We start from the raw sequence: 18,427 nt of genomic DNA, 5'->3' as shown, positions 1-18,427 counted from the left end.
TATTAGCAATATACCTGCTAGATTGTATATGAATAAGATGAATATTTATATACCGAATATTTATTTATATAGATATAATAAATAAATAAATAAAATGGCTCCCTGTCCCCAAGGGACTCAAAATCTAAAAAAGAAATGTTAAGATAGACACTAGCAGCAGACACTGGAAGGATGCTGTGCTGGAGATGGACAGGGCTAGGGGCCACAGAAATCACCATCAGCCAATTACAAAAAGCAACTTGACTGGGAACAGCCTATATTCTGCAATGATATCTATTATAATAATAGCAACAGCAACAATATTGATAATAAAATTCAGCCATCCCAGGTCCTTGGGAAGGACTTGATGGGGCTATTCTCACGATCGAAGAAAATCGGGCTAGCCTCTGCTAACCTGATTTTCTGCGATCGTGAGACCCACCGGGCTCGGCTGCAAGCCCGGTGGTTCTAGAGAGGGTAACCCGCTCAAGAACCCCTGCCCTAAAACCAGGTTAGCGGAGCGAGCGCTCCACAAACCTGGTTTTGAAGATCGTGAGTAGCCATGGCACGGCTTCGCACCGCGCCTACTCACGAGGAGACGCCCGGAGGGAGGGTCTCACCAGCATGCCCTGCGCGCTCGCGCAGGTCATGCTGGAGCATGTGGCCTTTGCTCCCCCCCAGCCCCTGCCGGCTCCGTCACGGATCATGAGACCCGGTCCGATGTCTGGATAAAACAAACCAGTCAATAACACCTGTCTGACTGTGTAAACAACAACAACAGATCTTCAAATGCGCTCTATGCTGAACAATGTTGGGTTCAAGTCAAGTCTTTTCTTCACTAGCAGTCCAGTCATCTAATTTGCTGTTTCAGCTCCCATAGTTCTTCTGTATACCACGGGGCCAGTTTTGAAGCAGGTTGGAGAGGACGCTTAGGAGTGATCATGTCTACTGCCCTGGTGAGTCTGCGGTTCTAATTCTCCACCAGGGCATCAACAGGATCACCAGCAGAGCCAACATGTTCAGGAATCTAACAACAAACAAAAGACCTAGAGAACACAGTCTCCCCAACTCTAAGAAAGATGACAGAAAGCAGTGGGAACAAGTTGAACTTGAATAAATCTAAGGATAGTAATGAACCATGGAAATCAAATATAGACAGATCCCACCCCACCCCCAAGCGCTGGAACTTAATGTAATTAAAAGGTCAGCAAGACAGCAGACAGGTTCCACAGTAAGAACAGATATTTTAGCTTCAAACTTTCTTGCTGCAGTTTAATGCCTATGGATGAATTCTTCTCCCATATGACCCTGGGACCAGGAGGCACCAGTAAAAATGGCAACATAATTGTTGTAGAATAAATTATGTTTACAATACAATGGCTTGAACTGTTCAGGAAGTGTCAGTCATGGAAGCTGAGCAAATCCCAAGAATTCTTCTAGTACAAGTTAAGCAGCAGGCATTACTAAAGCAACGTTATTCAACAGCTAGAACTAAGTGCAAAAGTGGGAATCTAAGAACTTTAAACAGCAAATGATTTCCCCCCCCCGCCCCTGGGGCATGAATGCCTGCCCCAACTGAAGTGTTTTGGCATGAACTACAGTTTTGTAGCATACCAAGGAGAGTAATGTAAGCTCATTGTTCATTCAAATACTTCCAAACAGAGGCACTGACATAGGAGACTTACAATGTGCTCCAATACAAGCCTTCAATGATGGACATGGCCCATATTAAAGACAGTGGACAGAATCCAGATTGGTTAGTCATGATTAAGCACAATTTAAAGTCAACTATACAAGTTAGTTGTGACTAACACATATTAAATGAGACTTAGTTGGGATCCTGCCCAGAATGTCCTGCAGAATTGTACTTAAGAGCACCATAATCCAATTTGGACGAAATCAACATCTGCAAATTTGCAGCACAGATAAAAATACCAAATTGGATTTTTAAAAAGTATTCTCTCAAAGCATTTAACACCCTTCTGCATTTCAGCATTAGCTGGCATATTAGGAAGCTGAGCTTGTTTGGCCTCAGCCAGCCACAAGAACTTAGTCTCTGCACTAGTGGAATGTCGGGCTTGCTCAATTTCAGGTCCAAATCAGGATATAAGCCACACATCTTCAGCAGAAATGTTCAAGTTTGAGAAAATGTATAACAGTTTAGCACAGACCCTTGACAGAAACACTCAAGGACTTGACAGAAACACTCAAGAACAGCAGGGCTGTTCTTATGGATAACTTCATGGAGAAGAGGTCTATCAATGGCTACTAGTCGGAGGGCTACAGGCCACCTCCAGCCTCAAAAGCAGAATGCCTCTGAGTACCAGTTGCAGGGGAGTAACAGCAGGAGAGAGGGCACGCCCTCAACTCCTGCCTGTGGCTTCCAGCAGCATCTGGTGGGCCACTGTGCAAAACAGGATGCTGGACTAGATGGGCCTTGGGCCTGATCCAGCAGGGCTGTTCTTATTACTTGCTGTAGTAGTTTTTCAACTGTGAACTACGTTAAAAAACACCCTATGCACTACAACTTAATTAAGGTATATTATCCAATGTATAGACTTTTTAAATATAACCATATAGTGTGTAAAATACTAATATGTAAATATTGATAGATGTTAATATATCTTTAAAAGGTATATTCTCTACACTTTTAAAAGGCTCTACTCATATTTTTATTAGTGTATCTTTTTGCTTCCTACTGTTTTCCCTTTTAAAAAAATGTTGGGCATAATCCTTCCGCCAATAAAGTTTTATAGAGGATTAATAAATTAACTAGCTGACCCGGCGCAGAGCATCTGTGCCCCTAGTTCTCCCTGACTCTCCCCCGCACCACTTCAGCCCCTTCTCCCCAACTCTTCCCCCGAGCGTCTCTGATGCCCGCCCGCAGTTTCTGGCCGGCTTTCAAGCCGGCCTGTCCCCTCCTGCCACCGCCTCCTCTTCCTGGAGGCCCAGTCGCCTCCTCATCCTGGCGGCCAGGCCCGCCACCACCACCTGCTCCTGCCGGGCGCCTCCTGAGGCTGGAGCAGCTTCGCCCGCCGTCCAGCTGCTTTCTCAGGCTCCCGAAGCTGCCCCCAGCCTCTGAACTCCCTGCCGCTTCATGACGCGGCACAGCCAACCCACAGAGCCAACTGTCAAACTCCTTTCGGCTTTCCAGCCGCCTGCAGCCACCAAACTCCCTGCCGCTCCAGAACTCTCACGAGAGGTTGCCACACAACCGGACCAGACCATCTTGGAGAAATAATTATATAGATAGATAGATAGATACAGGGTTAGAACATCAATTGTCATTAGACAAGGCAATTAGCTAATGCAGGGGTTCTCAAACTGCGATACTTCAGATGTTGCTGAATTAAAAATCCCATCATCCCCAGTCACAATAAATTGTAGCTGGGGGGTGGTGGGAGTTGTAGTTCAATAACATCTGGAGTACCACCGGTTGAGCTAAAAGATATTAAAGTGCACATTAGCTGTTAACTTCAGAATGTCAAAAGCAGTTGGTTGATCAATTGGGTGTAATTTCCTGACTATTTTTCAGTTCTTGAAGAACAGCAATTATTTAGTTCATACTGTTTTCAGTACTTTCTCCCATACAAAGATCCAGGGAAAGGTACAAAAACATTTTTATATTATACTCTTAAGGTTGTACAAAATCCTAATAAATAGTATATCAAAGGGTTTCACCATGCATTTAGAGCAATAGAAAGGTTTAAACATACTTGTGAAGTATTGTAAAGAATTTTCATCCCATTGACATCAAGAAATGCTTTTCTTCCCAGCTTGATACTTGTAACACTTTTAATACACTGCAAGATTCCTTTGCGGATCAACATGTGCCTGTGTCGGCTATCATGACGGTGCCAGTCTACATAAATTGATAAAAGCATCTGGACATAGCCTCTGTCAACTGCTCTTCTGGCATTTGTTTCTTGGGGAGAAAAAAAAAGGAGTTTAAAAGCTGTCAATAAGCACTGAAGTGTTAAGCCCAGTAAAATTCAGATAATTTATTTTGTTTCAGCTGTCAAGTTTGAATGCAATTCAGAACCAGCTTTGGCTTTCAGAGGAGCATGTCTGTATGATACATATTTGCCTTATTCTCACATTACAGATTTAAGAAAAATGTTTTTTAAAAGGAACATATGAGGCAGCCTTCAAAGATGCTTAAAACTAACAAATCCAAAGCTTTTGAACAAGTCAGTAATGCTATTAATAAGGCTAGCTATAGATGAAACTGCGGGCCAGTTCAGATGTCACACAGAACCTTAGTTTAAGTGTCCCAGGTTGTCTGAACCCACACTATGACACTAATCATGGTTTACTTATGTACATCTAACAATATCTGAACTCTAAGTTTGAAGTTGGCTTGTGTACCTAGATTACACTTAACCTTAGGTCAACTTTTTGGCCAAACCCACTCAGATTAAATAGTAGTTTGTTTCTTTGACTTCTACCTCCAAAGGCTGCAAGTCACAGAGGGGCCAGCCTGGAGCACTTATGAAAGCACAGCTGCTCTAGACTGCAAGCATCACTCTCACTGGTGCCAGTTCAAAACCTTGCACAGTCTGCCTAAACACTGCTTAGGTAATCTCTCCATTCTTTGCCTAGAAACAAAGTCATGGGAAGGAGTCCTTTCTTTTTAAAATCAGAGGCTTAAATCAGTTAGCCAAGACACTTAAGGAACTCTGCCCAACATGTACAGAAACAAATACAGATGGATCAAATAAATCGTGTTGTGATTTTTCTGAAGCAAAACATCACAGAAGACCCATCAATCAGCAATCAATTTTGCTGTTTTGTATAAGGTGGTCATAACCTGGCTACGCAGTAGCCCATTGGGCATGCTGGCGGCCTCCAAAATGGCCACTGCCACAGAGATGAAGCCCGGAATGGGCCGAAGAACTAAAATTCTATTAGTTCTATTTGGAACTAAATAAAGGCCAGTGGGGGGAGGGGGAGCCTCTGGAGACCCCATCCCCACGGCTGTAGATAACTTCCCGGAGTGGCGGCAGGTGTATATATATATATATATATATGTGTGTGTGTGTGTGTGGATACATACACACACACACACACACACACACACACCATGAACCCCCGGAACAGGGTGTGTGTGTTCAGGGATGCACAAAACCAAACATGCCTGGTCTGGTTCGTTTCCAGTCTTGAACCCAACTGGGCAACTCAGTTTTGTGCACACTCCTACCACTTATCCAGCATCATAAAATTGACTCTTTCAATATTCAAGATGCTAAGTTGCAATATGTAAAAAGGAAAAGGAGCATTGGTTACTTACCATGAAGGCTTCTTCTTGCTGCTGGATTTGAGGACATCTCAGATGGGTGATACTTACCACATGCCCCAGAAGGCATGAATATGCAAATTAAGAGATGCTTTAAGAGCCTGGGAAGGAGACTCCCACCCAGTCTGTAGTAGCCAAGCCCAAGGTAGTTAGTTTAAAGGAGAGTAGGTGGAGTGGTATTGATAGGATGGGCTCAAAGGATAGTTTATGTAGCACACATAGAAATAAGAGAAGAAAAATAAAATACTCCAGTAGACACAGACGCCAGGATCGGTGGGCTGATAAGTCCTCAAATCCAGCAGCAAGAAGAAGCCTTCACAGTGAATAACCAATCCTCCTTTCTCTGCTGCTGGATGAGGATATCTCATGCCATAGCTCAGAGCCCCAGATGGGAGTGTCAGCATCTACTGGGATGGAAGAATCTGTTGAAGGACATGTCTGCCAAAGGCTGTTTGTGAAGAGCAATGGAAGTCGAGCTTGTAGTGTCAGGTGAAGGTGATGCCCAGGTGGCCGCTCTGCAGTTTTCAGAAAATCGTGCATTAGTAAAGAACGCAGCTGATGTAGCTGCTTATCTGATAGAGTGTGCTGTGATATGTGATATGGTTGTAGGTTTTGTACCTCATAAGTCAACACAATACAGGACTTAATCCATCTGGCGATCATACTGGTGGAAATCTGATGAAGGAAGGAAGGAAACAAATAAGGTGTCCATGGAGCAGAAGGAAGCTGTGTGGGAGAGAAACACCATCAGACAGCGGTGCACATCAAGTTTATGCCAGGTTTTTCCCCCTCAAGGAGTGGATGTGCTTAGGACAAAATAATGGGAGGACTATGTCCTGAGAGCAGTGAAATACAAAAGCTACTTTAGGCAGAAAAGAAGGGTACAGAATATAACTGAATCAGGTGGGGGGGAAATTCAAAAACTGGGATTGGTGCACACAATTCCGAGGCACGTCTGGCCGATGTGACGGCCACTAGAAAAACTAGTTTAAAAGGAGAGTAGGTGGAGTGGTATTGATAGCATGGGCTGGGCTCAAAGGACAGTTTATGTAGCACACACAGAACTTTATTCAAATCCCAGAAAGGAAACCTGTGTACAGTTGGGGGTGAAAGCAGAGTGGCGCCCCTGCATTTAAGGGGAGATTGAGAATGTAAACCATGGGTGGAGGATGTGGGTAAGAGATTTGTCAGTGAGGCTGCTTGACATTTGAGTGAGTTAGCCTTGAGGCCTTTATCAAAACTATCCTGTAAGAAACTCAGGCAGGCCACAGTCTTCTCCGAAGGGCTTATGACATCGGTACCAGTGGAGAAAGACCCACCAGGTGGACTGGTAAATGCGATTTATATAGTATCCAGCACTTTATGTGTGTAGCCATGGCATTTCAGGACAGTCTGTCCAAACACAAGGCAGCAAGCTTGAACCATGCCGGGTCATCATGGAGAATGGGGCCTTGGTGAAAAAGGTGTGGGGCCACTGAGAGGAACTAAGGACCCTCGATGGCAAGATGCAGTATTTCTGTGAACCATGTCCTTCGGGACCAATGTGGTGCCACCAGAATTACCTGAGCCTTGAATTACCTGAGCAGTAGATGGCTGAGGACTGGCAGTGAAAGGAAGGCATAAAGGAGAACCGGGGCCATGGAGAGGAGAAGGCATCCACTGACTCTGCTCCCTTGCAAGAGAATCAAGACAAGAATCTGGCTAGTTTTGTGTTGGCTGGTGAGGCAAAGAGGTCCACCTGAGGGTGGCCCAAGGCTTGGGTTATTAGCTTGAATATATGAAGGTTGATGCTCCATTTGGCATCATTTGGAAGAATGAAGTGGGCTTGAGAGGTGTCTATTACTCCCAGGAGGTGGATCTGGTTGGAGGGAAGCAGGTGACTTTTGGCCCTGTTCACAAGCAATTCATTTTTCGAGAGGGCCTGAAGAGTGTTGCTCACATCCAACTCTGCAGTTGTAAGGGAGACTTGATCAGGAGTTCGTTTAAGTAAGCAAATGCCCAAATTCTCTTCAGCCAAAAGGTGAGCTATGTGAGGGCCAGAATCTTTGTTAAGATCCTGGGTGCTGAGCCTAATTGTAATTAGTTGCTCTACTTGACATTTTAGCTTTTTTTAAAAAAAAATTTAGCTATTTATTTTAACTATTTTATACTTTTAGATGTTTTTTACTTTTATAGATAGTTGTACCTATATACGTATCCTTGTTTTATCTCTACTTTATTCATCTCCCCACAACTTCTAGGATTGTATCATTAATCATATTGTATCTTATTAATCATAACTTTACCCTTGTTTTATCTTAATTTACTAGTCACTCCACAATTTTTAGAGTTCTGTTTCATTAATCATAATTTTATAGTCTATTAATTAGCAGCAATTTAGTTGTACCTACTTCAAGATAATCTGGTGTATATAATTTTTTAATGTAATTGATCTTTTATTTCATTATTGATCTTTTATTTCATTTTGTCTATACTATATCCTGTGCTGGTTTTTGACTATAATAAAGATGACTGATTGATTGATTGGTGGTTATAATTTTTTTTTAAAAAATCCTGGGTGCTGAGGAGAGGCCAAATGGAAGGTCCCTATATTGGTAATGATGGCCCACATATCTGAAGTAGAGGAGCTGTAGTCTCAACAACTGAATCAGCACATGTGGGTACACCTCCGTCAGGTCCACAGAGGCCATGAAATCAGAGTGGTAGAGGCAATATGCGATGAGTCTCCATCCAGAACTTTCTGCGTTTGATGCACTTGTTCAAGAATTTTAAGTCCAGTACTGCCCTGAGGGAGCAGTCTCTTTTGGGCACAGTGAACAAAATAAGAGCAAACGCCCCTGTCCCTTTTGATGAAGTGGTACTCATTCTATGCCGTTGATGAATTCCAGATGCTGAATTACTCGGAGTAGACTGCATGTTTGGTAAGAGTGTGTGACTGGGGGATTGGAAGGAAATGGTCGGGGGTGGGGGAGGACGTTAGCTCTATTTTGTAACCGTGCGAGATGGTGTTGAGTACCCAGTGGTAAGTCATGTTCACTTCCCACGTGTGAAAGAAGTCCAAGAGATGACTTCCCACCCCCGTGGTGGTGTGGTGAGTCAGGATGGCTGCCTAAGCTTGGATTGAGTAATGCAGGTTTGTAGTGGTTGGTTAGGTGGTCTATTGTTATTGTTGTATTATCTGTTCCAGAAGGAATGTCGTGGTCTAGAGTCTCTATCCCAGGGTCTGAAGGTGGTACGAAACAAACAAAAAGGCTGGAAAGGCCTCAGTGGCTGTCGTCTGTCATCCCTGCAAGGGACTAACGGGAACACCTTCCTCTTGTCTTTAGTTTAAATGAGTATTTCTTTAAGGGCTTAATCACCATAGAGTTTGGCTGCAGTATATGGTACTGCTGCCAGGTTTGTACGTGAGGCTGAGTTTACCTGCCCTGCCAACCTTTAAGCTATAAACTTCTCCTTGTGACCACCATCTTAACATTCACAACACATTAAACAAATATGGACTTCCCGCTCACACCTCCTCGTGAGTCACCAACTATAGAATTAACCCTTGCTATAATAATAATTCAAAAAAAACCTTACAAACACGATTTTGATCTACCCAATCTGCTAATATTATTAGATTTCAAACCCTGTTGTTAAATCAATATTAGGAAAATATTTCTTTAAATATAATAAGAATGGTTTCCAGTCTTCTTTAAAGCATTCTAAATTTTGGTCTCTTATCAGTACTGTAAGTTTTGCCATCTCCGCATATTCCAAAATTTTTATCAGCCAATCTTCTTTTGAAGGCAGTTCATTGCTCTTCCATTTCTGTGCATATATTATTCTGGCTGCCGTGGTAGCATACATAAAGAATGTTAAATTAGTTGTAGAAAACACTCCTTGTGTTATTCTCAGCAGGAAGGATTCTGGCGTCTTAGGAAATGTCATTTTGAATATTTTCTTTAACTCATTATATATCATGTCCCAAAAGGCCTTAGCCTTCCTACAAGTCCACCACATATGAAAAAAGGTTCCTTCAGAATGTCCACATTTCCAACATTTGTTAGAAGAGCAGAAGGTTCCAAGTTCCCTCCCTGGCTTCTCCAAGGTAGGGCTGAGAGATTCCTGCCTGCAACCTTGGAGAAGCCGCTGCCAGTCTGTGAAGACAATACTGAGCTAGATAGACCAATGGTCTGACTCAGTATATGGCAGTTTCCTATGTTCCTAAGAGAAAGAGAAAGTCATGTTGTTTGGAAATTGGGAAGACCAGGGTTTACCGGGCTGGTGGAAGGTGGTCCTGTGAAGCTGTTTGTTGGAGTACAAGTTTACTGATGGCTTTGTTAAATAATGTGTGAAATCGTCTAGTGGGAAAAGCCTGAAGAAGGGTTCAAAGTTTTGGTCATCCAACTATTCTCCTTCCTCTCTAGAATCCACATCTAAATCAGGGCCCTCTGTCCCAGGGATGGGAGTGTTTGGGTTCTTGGGGACAGTATAGGGGTTATCAACATCAAGAATGGGTCCCGGGTTTGGTGGGTCCAGATCAGGACCCCTCCAGATGGGGATCTGGAAACATATACCCCCAAATGGCTGAGGAATGGGATGGAGAGCCTTGAGGCATCCTGGTTTTCTTCTGATTTTTTGTCTTTTTATTTCTATGAGATAACCTATGCTTAGATGTCCTATCTGGATTTTTAGGAGAGCTGGACAAGGAAGGGGACAAGGAGAAAGTGTCCCTGTCCCGCTTTCTAGAGTTTTTAGTTTGGTTGCACTGCTGGAGCAACTTATCAATTATCCCCTGGAACCAAGCCTGCCAGGCTGGTGGGTCAACTACAGGGGTAGTTGGCAGGGAGGGTTGGTTGGGAAGGGTAGGAGTGGGTGGGCGAGAAGGCCCAAGTCTCACTGGTTCTGGCACTAGATCGGGAGTTTTATCAACCAACTCCCACCTTGGGTGCTCTGGCTGGATCAGCTGGGAGGGAGCCCCATTCTCACAATCGTTAGGCTGTCCTGTCCTTTTCACAGGATTTTCCCGTCAGCACTGGGTCTTTGCAACTCGGTGTTGTCATGAAAGCAGCATTCCTGCTGGGGGCCTCTGCCGCTGGTCTGGTTGAGGGCTTTGAGTGCTGCGCCTGAAGGCAACAGTACTGGTGTAGGAGGAGCTCCTGGATGAGAAGAGTCTGCTCAGCATGGCTGTTTAGGAGTCCGAGTAGTGGGCGGAGCACTGAGAGGCTGCAGTGGAGGTGCAGAAATGTCCATCTATGTCCTGGGGCCTTCAGGGACCAGCGCAGAAGACTGGCTGTGCTTGGGCCCAGGTTGCATCTCCCATTGGAGAGCACCAGGTGGTCGTTGGCATGCTTGCAGCTCTGGAGTCACCATTTGCTGGTGAAGTTCTGGAGGAGGGAAGCAGGTGGTCTTCTTTCCTTTGGGGAGCAGCATTCCTAATTCTACCTGGCATCTGGGCCATAGAGGCCCGAGAGGAGAGAGAGATAGTAGGGGTCTTTTTGTTTTGAGAGAGAGGGCAAATGAGGCAAAAAAAGGGGGGGGAGATGAGAATAAAACTAGCAGGCTATAGAAAGAGAAGGTTTGGCTAAGAGAAGAAGGCTGTCTCTGGAGCAGGATGGACTAAAAGAAATGGGTGGGGTTTGCCTTCCCAGGCTCTTAAAGCATCTCTTATTTTGCATCGTCCTGCCTTCTGGAGCACATGGGAAGCATAGCCCATATGAGATGTCCTTATCCAGCAGCAGAGAATGTCATTTTTTAATTTTATCACAGCATGCCTCAGAGCAGTTTCACTACACATTCCAAATGTAACTTTGTTAAACTGAACTATATACTTACTTGATTTTAGTAAGGCAGCAAGAGTGTCTAAAGCAACCCTGTGAATAAAGAGAGAGAGAGAGAGAGAGAGAGAGAGAGAGAGAGAGAGAGAGAGGCCAAGCTAGTTAAATTAAAATGATACTCCCACTGATGGTTAAAACAGTCTACCATGCACAGGGCTGCAACCCTAAACTTTTAACAGCTTGATTGTTCCTTGTAAAAATGAATGATATTAACTTAATAGCAATAGCAATAGCACTTACATTTATATACCGCTCTATAGCCGGAGCTCTCTAAGCGGTTTACAATGATTTAGCATATTGCCCCCAACATTCTGGGTACTTAAAGCATTTTCTTGTTGGTTTTATATTTCAGAAAAGCAAGCTTTCCCCCAACAGCACTCTGTGTGTGTGCATACAAACACACACACACACACACACACACACACACACACACACACACCTCTAGATATTGGCTTCATGATAAGCTTTTCACAAGATAATTCCATAACTTTACAAGCAAATGTGTTAAAAACATATTTCAAGGGTATCAGTGGCACTACATTCTGAGTACATATGATTTTGTGTGTGTATCCAAATAAGAAAGCCTATACTAAAAAAATCATCCTATGCATATTGTTTATTCTCAATTTACTGTTTACAGTTTTATGACAGCTGTTTTTGTGGGGGCGGGAATGAACAGCTCTGCTGGGCACACTGAACATGTCTGGATCGTGACACATACCTTAAGTCAGACTGCTTTTGTATGCCATATGTCAAATCTTTTGGAAACAGAAATGAATACTTTAATTTTGTTTTTTACATGGAAAAACATTATTATTATTTTTAGCAAGAAGCCTAATGGAGCCTTGCAGGTAACTTCTCCATCTCAAAGTATATTTAAAACAACTCTTCAATAACTTCTTTTAAAAGTATAATTAAATACAATCAGGTATTTTACTCACTTCATAAGGCTAGTATTCTTTTTGCTAAAAGGACCAATGATCTTAAATATCAGTTCCACAACTCCATTTTTACCCAAGGACACGGCATTTACAGCTGAAAATAAGGAGATTACCATTTTTTACACCCAAATGCAAAAATATTGATCTGAATGCTTATATATAAATCAGTGTCAATGCAAATAAAACATTATCTTACAAACTTTTATTTCTCTAACATGCAATAAATAAATAAACAAATAATACAATAAAAATTCTAAAATTGAATATGTGCTTTTAAAAATATTGTATGGAGGTTTTTGTGTGAACTTTCAGTGCAATTGGTTTCCTACGGTATTACAGAACAATTTATAGCCTTAACTTTCTTTTAAACTGATCTTTGCACATTTCTGTAAGACCAAGTATTGGCAAGTCGCACTATTTTATTGCATTTGTTCACTGCTTAACTCAAAATTTCAGTATTCTGAAGCCACTCTCCAGCAAATTCAAACTACTACTCTGTACAGTTTAATACTGATGGAAATATACAACTTGCATAATAGAAACTATATAGCTACTATTTCAGAAAGCACACATTTGGAAATGGTTAACACATTGGGAGCTGGTTACAGGATCTGGAATTACAGGCTCCTTGTTACTCCCTTCTTCTTAATGAATCCCTCATTTTTAACCATGGTTAAAATAACATTGGCAGTATGTTAACAATGATTAACACTAACAAGGGTTTGTTTATCATCTTAAAAGGAATTTGGTTAGTACAGAACATTGTCAACATCAATACTGCAACATTTAGCCATGATTAAAGCTAGCCAAACTCTTTACTCACTGATGCTCCCAGATCCACATACATACTGCCTGCTAATCCATGAAGTAGGAATTAACACTCAATGCTCAGATTTTTAGTGAGCTGTATTACATACAGGCAATATGCAATAGATTCCTGAGTATGTAACAGCCATGCACTGGCAATTAAAGACAGGAAGGCTCTGCAAGTGTTAACTGTGGGTGCAGTCTTTTGCTGTGGAATCAGTACAAACACCTCTGCTCAAAATTGTAAAACTGAGTGCCCTGCCCAAACATGTGTTTGAGCAGGACATTCAGACAGTAGGCAAGGACAGATAGCAGCCTTCTATCCTGCTACATTCCTCATTCTGCTGCAAGGCCAGGAAGCAGGCTGCAAGCAGAAGGTTGAGTTTGTCCTGATCCAGTGAGCCACTTCTGTCTCCCTTTTCACTGCCCAAACACCCACAGAAACTTATCGAGAAGGGAGAGGAAATGCTAAACTGGGGCCTTCTCCACAATAAGAATAGTGCAGTGTCATTTTCTCACCAGGGATGTTCCGACTTGGTCCCAATTCAGTCCCTAGAGAGAACATACTTTGAACGTCTATAGAGTGCTATTGTTGCTGCAGAGAAGGCTCCAGAGGTCTTCTCCTCAGCAGGAACTGCACTCCACCAATGCTTGAAGTTTCTGCAGCCACAGCATCTGTCTTCCCCCTGCCCACAGATACACTCTTGGGAGTCTTGGGGCGGGGTGGGGCAGGACAGGACAGGTGACAGAGAATATGGCTGGTTGCATCAAACACTCACAAAGTTGAGGATCTGAATATATTCAGTTTGATACATGAACAAATGTATTCCTCCCTCTTCAGAATGAGCAGAGGGATGCCTCCATCACTGTACTTCCAATTCCCTTTATTATAACCAATGTGTGGATATTTTTTTAAACCATACTCTTCTAGTTTTTATCAGTAAGGTAAATATAAAAGTAATCTCATCTTGCATAAAACATCTATGTAAGTGAATCCGAATGGTAATAACTATTAAGAGCAAAACATCCTAATAGAAGGTGGCTATTTTGGTGTTTCTTTTCCTAATAGGTCTATGGTATCTCTGTAAATGAAGACATATTGACATAAAAATGTGTCACAGTACTTACAATTAGTTGAATAAACCCGTAGCAACTGGAGACAAGGCAGTGTTAACCTTTGATTCTGCAAATTCTGTTTCACTACATTTAGGGTTATATTTAAAGCACCACTAATTCTGGCTTTTATTCCAAATTTTTTATCTGAAAATCAAAAGGAACAGAAGTCCTAGTAGACACACCCAAAAACTAAAATATAATTATAACAGAAAAACTGTTGTAGCACCTTAAATACAAATACATTTACTCCCGCAAAAGCTTTTGTGGACTACACTTTATCAGATGCATATTTACAGTGGTGTTACAATACCACCATTGTAACGAATAGAAAGTCAGCTCATTATTTCAGGACAGAAAGCAATAGCAACTATTCAGCAAACTACAACAGCAAATAACTCCAATTCCCCATTCATCTTTAATACCAAACCTGAACCAAATCAAAAGTTTAAAGTTTCCAAATGAAACTAGGCGGAGATTTTATAAAAACAGTATGCAATTCCTTTTGAAATTTTTGTTACTTTCTTCTCAACTCAGTGACAGCATTACTATTAACTGTGCAGTCCCCAGCTAACTGGGCAAAGAGGCATCTCTGGATCAGGTGGTCCCTTCACCTGGGCAAGTCATTGGCGCGCACGACATCTCTTTATTTAGCAGGGGAGAGTAACTGGCCCTATCCACCCCCAGCACAGTACCTCCAGTGACCATTGCTGGTGTCTATCTTATGGTTTCTTTTTAGACTGTGAGCTCTTTGGGGACAAGGATCCATCTTATTTATTTATTATTTCTCTGTGTAAACTGCTTTTGAAACTTTTGTTGAAAAGCGGTATATAAATATTTGTTGTTGGGATGATGTACTAATCAGGTGAAAGCCACCACAGTTCACTTCATATCAATACTGGTATTTACTAGGCCTGTGCAAATTCAGATTTGAAAATTTGGATTTTATCCAAAATTGTCCCCAGAACTGGTAAAATCCAAATGCCTTTAAAAAAAAATCAGATCAGTAAAGTTCGATTTAATTCCCAAATATCAAAATTAATTTTGGAAATATTTTGAAATTAGCAAAATGGAATAGGATTCCTCCCCCCCCCATAAAAGTGAATGGGGAAATCAAAAAGTACAAAATATTTTTATTTTTACTGACTGTGTGCTTCTGCAATGAGGAAGAAAAACATTAATATAAATTAAAGGGAATGAGCTTTTTCCTCTACATGGGGGATGGAATGATGGTCCAAGAAAGGACTTCAGATCCAGAACTTTTTGTAAAGTTCTGGCTTGTTTCAAGCCAGGGATTGAGCAATTATTTTCCAATTCACTACAGCCCCCCCACCCCTTCCCTACATGTGTGGCAAGTTTCAAGGCTCTACAACCAACCGGTGATTTTTTCTCAATTTCCCCATTGACCATCATGGAGAAAAATCCAGATTTAAGTCAGAATTCGGATATAAATTCAAAATCTGATAAGATACCACCAGAACCCATAGAATCCAAATCCAGTACTGTCAAATTCGGATAAGGTCAAATCCAAATCCAAATCTTCTGAATGCATGCAGGCCTGGTACTTACATGCTCTTTTTGGGAAAGCTCTTCTGTTGTCACTGGGCTTGTAATGCTTAATATCTGTCTTTCTTTCTTTCTTTTGAACTCACAAGAACAAATCTGAAGAACTATTCCGATGAAAAGTGGCAGAACAAAGTCCAAACGTGACAGTGGTCGGAAAAGAACTGAGGAACATGGAGCCCAGCCCACCTTTAAATAGCACGCTGCAGGCATGGAGGTGGGGCTTAGACGCCTCAACAAGCTGCAGCATTGCAACTGTGTGGTTCCTGCGGAGGCGCAGAATCCCCATACTTATGGATCTTGACAGATCTTGATCCAGATCAATTGTTCACAGAATTTCATCTTTTTTAAAATCCAAGTTCTGGACAATAATAATAGTTTTGCACAGAGTCTCTAAAGGCTCTAGGAACTGCAAGCCTCCTTGTTTCTGGGAAATAGAACAGTTCAAGGAAGCTTCTGAGTCTTGGGAGCAAGGGAGCAGTGCAATCATTGAGGTTCTCCTACCATCTCAGGAAAGTTCCTTGAACTCCAATGGCCTAAACCATAGGCTGAGTCTCTTTATATACTTCCTGTATGCTATCCCTCTAACCCTTTGAATAAGGGCCCAGCCTGAGCCCTAACTGAACTCCAGCTATAGTCACATATGTTAAGGAGGCCTTACAAATAGGGATGTACACTGAACTGGTGGGGGCCTGTTCGATGGCAGGGTGGGGGAGAATGCCTGTTTCCCCCACCAGTGCTCGATTTCCTAAAAGTCCGCCAGGATGGCAGCGTACCTCCCTGCTGCCCCGTTGCCCTCTTTATCAGATGTAACCAGAAGTACTCGCCATGCAGGCCCCGTAAAAGGGCCTCCGAACAGGTTTGTGCACATCCCTACTTACAAAGGAGCCTAGTCAGCCCAAATGCTGACCACGCATGTGCCAAATTTCATTTTACATTCTGACTGGAAAACAACTTCTGGCAGAAAATATGCTTAGAAGATACATAGAAGCATTATTAGATGGATAAATATATATTCCATACCAAGTAATTATGTACTCTGGCAAAACTGCTGTTAATCAGATTTCAGCGAGCCTGCTTACCTGCCAACCTTCTATCTGAACCCAATTGTCTCCTCTGTTTTATGGAATTGACAATTAGCCTTAGGTCAAACAATATGATTGGAAACTAATTAAAAACAAATAGTGAACTCATATTAAAACCAAATTAGTGGCTGGAGTTTCTGCAACATCTCTCAAGAAGTGCCTGGTTTATGAGGAGGGGAGAGCAAGAAATGACACATGAACATAGACCTGGCTCAGTCATATTTAGTGACTGAGATATGTCTGAATTTGTGAACCCTGGGATTTCTGGATCCACCTCTCCAACCCATTTTGGATCAGACCCAGACCCCTCAGAGTCCAATCTGAAACTAATCCTTTCTACTGCTTCTTCCCCATCCCTTGCCTTCTCCTAAGCTAATCCAGAGAGAGAGAGAGAGAGAGAGAGAGAGAACCAGCGTGGTGTAGTGGTTAGAGTGCTGGACCAGGACCGGGGAGACCAGATTTCAAATCCCCATTCAACCATGAAACTAGCTGGGTGACTCTGGGCCAGTCACTTCTCTCTCAGCCTAACCTACTTCACAGGGTTGTTGTGAAAGAGAAACTCAAGAATGTAGTACACTGCTCTGGGCTCCTTGGAGGAAGAGCGAGATATAAATGTAAAAATCATCATCATCATCATCCCGCAGTGAGGCACTACCTTGGCGTGATTGTGGGGTTTGCATGCTCTGAGCAAGGTGAGAGCTATGCCAGAGGACCAACCATACTGGACAGGTCTCACCAGAGGAGCCAGACAAAGAGTGCCTCTCCCATCAACAATATGGTGAGACGTAACTTTAACAAATCTATACCGGATCGGTCGTCGCCCGGGTCAACAAGGACTGCGCCAGGTGCTGGAGTCCCTGGACATCTGGTGGCAAGTGGGCAACAGGACTCAGGGATCTTCAGTTGAGCAACCAGGGCTGAAGGTAGCAAAGTTACTGGAAGAAACGTCGCTTAACCGAAAAAAATATACGAAAAATGCCAACAAGGAAATAATGATCTGCTATTACAAGTCTAGTACAACTAGAAGAGGTTATTTAAAAAGAATGTACCAAATTTGGAAAGAGAAGCATCCAGATACAGAAATAACAAAACAAAGGCTAGCAGACCAGAGAAGATTCATAATAAGAAATAAAGTATTCACAGGAGTTGAGCTGGAAGAACTGCAAAGAGCAACACAGGCTCAAGATATGGAAGAAGAATTACCACCAACTGAAGCAGTTGCTCAGGCGCAGGTGGAGGAGGTGTTGGAAATAGAGGATACCACTGTTGCTGAACTGTTTCAAAATCAAAACCAGGGAAACCTCCCCTTTGCCTTCACCTCAAAAACCCAAATGCCGTTTAACAGAAAAGCAACAAGAACTAAAGCAAAAAATAACTGAGCACATCAAGGACAGTGAAGAAGATGCACTTCAAATGGTCACTAATGCGAAACTATTCAACACCAATGAAACAAAGCAGGCCTACAAGAAAGAACAAGTCAAGAACCGAGCAGAAAAATGGAAAAATAAGCCACTGCATGGTCAATATTTGCACAATTTAAGTGGAAAATCAGACATCACCAAGACCTAACAATGGCAACTTGAAGAAAGAAACAGAGGGTTTAATACTGGCTGCACAAGAACAGGCACTAAGAACAAATGCAATAAGAGCAAAAGTCAAAAAATCCACAACAAACAGCAAGTGCTGCCTTTGTAAAGAAGCAGATGAAACCGTGGACCACCTAATCAGCTGTTGTCAAAAGATCGCACAGACTGACTACAAACAAAGGCATGACAAAGTAGCAGGGATGATACACTGGAACTTCTGCAAAAAATACAAGCTACC

The 18,427-nt window shown here is 42.5% G+C and overlaps 1 protein-coding gene across 7 annotated transcripts in view; it reads right to left on the bottom strand.

Annotated features, from left to right (window-relative positions):
- AGTPBP1 (ATP/GTP binding carboxypeptidase 1) overlaps positions 1-18,427 on the bottom strand; it is an 80,291-nt gene that overhangs the window by 42,439 nt on the left and 19,425 nt on the right. For all 7 annotated transcript variants that reach the window (XM_053295462.1, XM_053295464.1, XM_053295460.1 and 4 more), the window contains 4 exons: positions 13,971-14,102; positions 12,036-12,129; positions 11,093-11,130; positions 3,696-3,904 (listed from right to left, as the gene is read on the bottom strand). In XM_053295462.1, the coding sequence (XP_053151437.1) occupies positions 3,696-3,904; positions 11,093-11,130; positions 12,036-12,129; positions 13,971-14,102 (473 nt within the window). The remainder of the gene's footprint in view (positions 1-3,695; positions 3,905-11,092; positions 11,131-12,035; positions 12,130-13,970; positions 14,103-18,427) is intronic.

The sequence above is a fragment of the Hemicordylus capensis genome, chromosome 2, assembly GCF_027244095.1.
Source record: "Hemicordylus capensis ecotype Gifberg chromosome 2, rHemCap1.1.pri, whole genome shotgun sequence".
In the NCBI taxonomy this organism is placed as follows: domain Eukaryota; kingdom Metazoa; phylum Chordata; class Lepidosauria; order Squamata; family Cordylidae; genus Hemicordylus; species Hemicordylus capensis.
This window is presented reverse-complemented; position numbering and strand designations above follow the sequence as displayed.